The 5,000-nt window shown below is 31.0% G+C and overlaps 1 protein-coding gene across 2 annotated transcripts in view; it reads left to right on the forward strand.

The window, feature by feature from the left end:
* The window catches only part of LOC130239056 (ras-related protein Rab-26), a 104,303-nt gene that overhangs the window by 93,214 nt on the left and 6,089 nt on the right, over window positions 1-5,000 (forward strand). For both annotated transcript variants that reach the window (XM_056470208.1, XM_056470209.1), the window contains one exon: window positions 2,987-3,052. In XM_056470208.1, the coding sequence (XP_056326183.1) occupies window positions 2,987-3,052 (66 nt within the window). The remainder of the gene's footprint in view (window positions 1-2,986; window positions 3,053-5,000) is intronic.

The raw sequence follows: 5,000 nt of genomic DNA on the forward strand, positions 1-5,000 counted from the left end.
CTTTGTGATTTAAGGATTTTTAGATATTTAAACTAGAAACAAGACGGAAACTCTGAGTAAGAAAAGGTTTTTGTTGTTTTAATTAAGAGTATAATAAATCAGATGTAAACGTGCACTATTTTCACAAGTATATAATATGACAACTTGAAAAGCCTCATGTGCTTGGATGTGCCTTTTTAGACAGAATAACACGCATCCAAGCATACAGATCCGCCTTCTGGCCTTAATTAATGTTTTTTTTTGCATAACAAGCATATCGTTGGCCTGCTGTTGATTATACTTTTAAAAAGCCTGGAAGTCGAGTATAAAACAAACGTAAAGGAGGATCAAACACCTCTTTCTGTCTCCTGCTTCGGGCCAGACGGGAAGTAAACACAGTACAGCCTTTAATGACAGATCGCTAAATAACACTGTAATGCTTTTTAAATGCAAATGAGTGTGAATGAAGGAGTCTGAGAGAGCGAATGCTGAGAAACGCACGCTTTCAGGCCAAAACAGGCATTTAATTCTCATGCATTTATTGAATCATAAATATGTTCAAAATCTTCAGTAATATTACAGGTTAAAATAATCATCGTGCATATGAATATACTGCAAAATGTCATTTATTCATGTGACGTAAAGCTGAATTTTCAGCCTTCAGAAATAATATTAATATGATGATTTCCGATTTATGAAATATTAAGTCAGAATTCTGATATGGTCACAATTCTGTAAAATTAGTAAGTCATAATTCTGGAATATAAAGTAAGAATTCTAGCACATAAAGTCGGATTTCCAAGTTATAAAGTCAGGATTTTGGGAATTATGAGAAATAAAGTCAGAATTCAGATATAAAAAGTCAGATTTATGAAATATTAAGTCAGAGTTCTGATATAAAAATCACAATTATGAGAAATAAAGTCAGAATTCTGAGATATAAAGTTAGATTTATGAAATATTAAGTCAGAGTTCTGATATAAAAATCACAATACTGTGAAATAAAGTCAGAATTCTGAGATATAAAGTCAGATTTATGAAATATTAAGTCAGAATTCTGCTATAAAATCACAATTCTGTGAAATAAAGTCAGAATTCTGAGATATAAAGTCAGATTTATGAATTATTAAGTCAGAAATCTGATATGAAGTCACAATACTGTGAAATAAAGTCAGAATTCTGAGTTATAAAGTCAGATTTATGAATTATTAAGTCAGAAATCTGATATGAAGTCACAATACTGTGAAATAAAGTCAGAATTCTGAGTTATAAAGTCAGATTTATGAAATATTAAGTCAGAATTCTGATATAAAGTCACAATACTGTGAAATAAAGTCAGAATTCTGAGATATAAAGTCAGATTTATGAATTATTAAGTCAGAAATCTGATATGAAGTCACAATACTGTGAAATAAAATTCTTTCAGCTGACAGTGTGAGTCTGCTTCTTTCAGATGCATTTAGCAGCTATAATCATCTAATCTGCACATTTTTATACACAGCAAACCAGGCAGAGGATCCAGAATGAGCACAGATTTGAGACAGAGCTGCAAACGCGTGTGATTGAAAAGCCACGCTGGGATAAATCCCTCAAAACACTTGTTGCAGAGCTTGACTTTACGCTGAGAGAGACATGCATGAGCTTGCATTCATCTCCGTGGGAAAAAGGCGTGAAATACAGCTGATAATGAACATTCAGCTGGCTGTTATCGCTACTGAAAACATTTCAGCTGATTAGAGACCCTCTGTCTTTCAAACAGACCTGAAATTACTACAGTTATACATGCATAGTGAAATATTGATTTCTTAAGTATGATTTTGCAGTGTGCTTTATATTAAAAAGTTAATTTTTATTTCATTATGTACTGTAAAAATGGTGGGTTCCACTCAATTTCTTTATTTAAATGATTTAATTAATCGTTTTTATTTAATTGATCAGACTTTTTGAATCCAGCAACAGGTAAAAATATTAAATTAAAACCTGTATTACCTGCTCTACTTGTAATGTGTTCTATATGTTAAATGTTCATGCCAATATATATATATATATATATATATATATATATATATATATATATATATATATATATATATATATATATATATATATATATATATATATAACTAGGCAGGTTAGGGTAATTAGGCAAGTTATTGTATAATCATCCCCAATCCACTGAATTGGCTCTATCACTGTCTCTCCGCTCCACCTATAGCTGGTGTGTGGTGAAGCACTGGCAACGCTGTCCTGTGGCTGCCGTCACATCATCCAAGTGGATGCTGCACACTGGTGGTGCTGTGAAGACACCCCCCTCATGATTATGAAGCGCTTTGGGTGTGTGTGGGCATGCTTGTGTGTATGAGTGTGTGCATGTGTTTGTGTGTTCATGCATGTTTGTGTGTGTATGCATTTGCGTGCATGTGCGGATATGTGTGCATTGTGCATGTTGTGTGTGTGTGTATGCATGTGTATGCCCAGCTGTGTGCATGTGAAAGGGTGTGTGTGTCTGTGTATTTGTGTGCAGGTGTGTAAGTGTGTCCGTGCATGTTTGAGTGTGTGTGCATGTGTGTGTGTGAGTGCATGTGTGTGTGAGTGTCTCGGGGTGTGATTGCATTTCATCTCTGCTGTTTCCCTGCTCTCAATATTAGCAGGAAGCTTTCATTAACCTGAGGTCAGGCTTCATGTCCGCTGACACACACACACACACACACACTCTCCTCCTCCAGTGTCATCTCTTCTGCTTCTCCTGATTAGCTCTTTTCTAGTGTGACTGCAGATTCACCCCAGTAAACCGGCAGTGTTTTATTGATTAAGCGCTCCTTCAAATGACCTGCAGTGTGTCTGGAAATACAGCTTTCCTTCCTCGCTCAGGGACTCCAGTCTGAACTTTACTGGGGCCCTAAAGCAGATGAAGAGTGTGTGTGGGATTACAGTAATGTGCTGTGGATTTACTGTCTGTGTGTGTGTGTGTGTGTGTGTGTGTGTGTGTGTGTGTGTGTGTTTGCAGGCCTGGCTGACGGAGATTCACGAGTTTGCTCAGCAGAACGTGGTCATTATGCTGTTGGGTAATAAGGTGAGTGAAGCATGATGGGAAATGTATGCTGCATCCTAATTTGCATATTACACGTCCTAAATAGTGTTTGAATATGGAATGAGTGAATTGGGTAGGCTAAATTGTCCGTAGTGTATATGTGTGTGTGTGTGTGTGTGTGTGTGTGTGTGTGTGTGTGTGTGTGTGTGTGTGTGTGTGTGTGTGTGTGTGTGTGTGTGTGTGTGAATGAGAGTGTATGGGTGTTTCCCAGTGATTGGTTGCAGCTGGAAGGGTATCCGCTGTGTAAAACATATGCTGGATAAGTTGGTGGTTCATTCCACTGTGGTGACCACTGATTAATAAAGGGACTAAGCCGAAAAGAAAATGAATGAATGAATATGGTGTCTTAAATCATAGTGTGTCAAACTGAGTATCCCAAAGTCTGTAAGGTTTAATATTTCCAAAGTGCAGATCTCACTCTAATCGCTAGTATTTCCCAGAATGCATTGCGGTTTAGATGTGAATTTGATTAGAACTACAAAAAAGTGTTAAGAAACTACAAACATGGTGGATGCGCTAGACAGTTTTTTGGGTCTATATTAATGTGTTTTACTTATATTATCATATTCTGTGTTATATTTGATCTACAAGACGTGTTTTTCATTAACTCCTGAATGTATAACTAATATATGTATAGTTTTGTGTAGTTATATATGTAGTTATGGTTATAGAAAGTATAGTTAACATAACACCTGCATGAAAGATCAGCGAATGGCGGATATATTAGATTTATTTATTTGCACAAGTACAAAATGAATAAAACAGAACAGAAATAGTTATATTTATAATGTGCAGGAAGCAGAATATCAAAGGGCTTAAATGAATGAATGAATAAATGAATGAATAAATAAATAAATGAATGAATAAATGAATAATTAAATGAATGAATAAATGATTAAATGAATGAATGAATGGATGAATAAATAAATAAATAAATTAATAAATTAATAAATGAATAATTAAATGAATGAATACAAAATTAAATGAGTAAAGAAATAAATGAATAAATGAATGAATAAATAAATAAATGAATGAATTAATAAATGAATAATTAAATGAATGAATACAAAATTAAATGAGTAAAGAAATAAATGAATAAATGAATGAATGAATAAATAAATAAATAAATAAATGAATGAATTAATAAATGAATAATTAAATGAGTAAAGAAATAAATGAATAAATGAATGAATGAATAAATAAATAAAGAAATAAATGAATTAATAAATGAATAATTAAATGAATGAATACAAAATTAAATGAGTAAAGAAATAAATGAATAAAGAAATAAATCAATAAATAAATGAATGAATGATTGAATAATTAAATTAATAAATGAATGAATGAATGACTAATTAAATGAATAAATAATTAAATGAATAAATAATTAAATGAATGAACGAATGAATGAATAAATAATTAAATGAATAAATGCATAATTAAATAAATTAATAAACAAGTAAACAAATGAATAAATAAATAAATGAATAATTAAATAAACGAGTGAATAAATTAATAACCGAATGAATGAATGAAAAATTAAGTAAATGAATGAGTTAATAGGTAAGTGAATGAATGAATAAATAAATAAATGAATATTTAAATGAATGAATGAACGATTAATTAAATGAATTAATGAATGAATAATTAAATGCATGAATGATTAATTAAACGAATTAATGAATAATTAAATAAATACTTAAATGATTGAATGAATAAATAAATGAATGAATAAATAATTGAATGAATGATTGAATGAATGAATGAATAAATAAATGAATAAATAAATAAATAAATGAATAATTGAATGAATAAATAAATAATTTAATGAATTAAATAAATAAATAAATAAATGAATAAATGTAAAACTAAATGAATGAATAATTAAATGAATGAATGAATAACTAAATGAACGTATAAATAAATGAAT

The sequence above is a fragment of the Danio aesculapii genome, chromosome 12 (assembly GCF_903798145.1).
Source record: "Danio aesculapii chromosome 12, fDanAes4.1, whole genome shotgun sequence".
Lineage (NCBI taxonomy): Eukaryota > Metazoa > Chordata > Actinopteri > Cypriniformes > Danionidae > Danio > Danio aesculapii.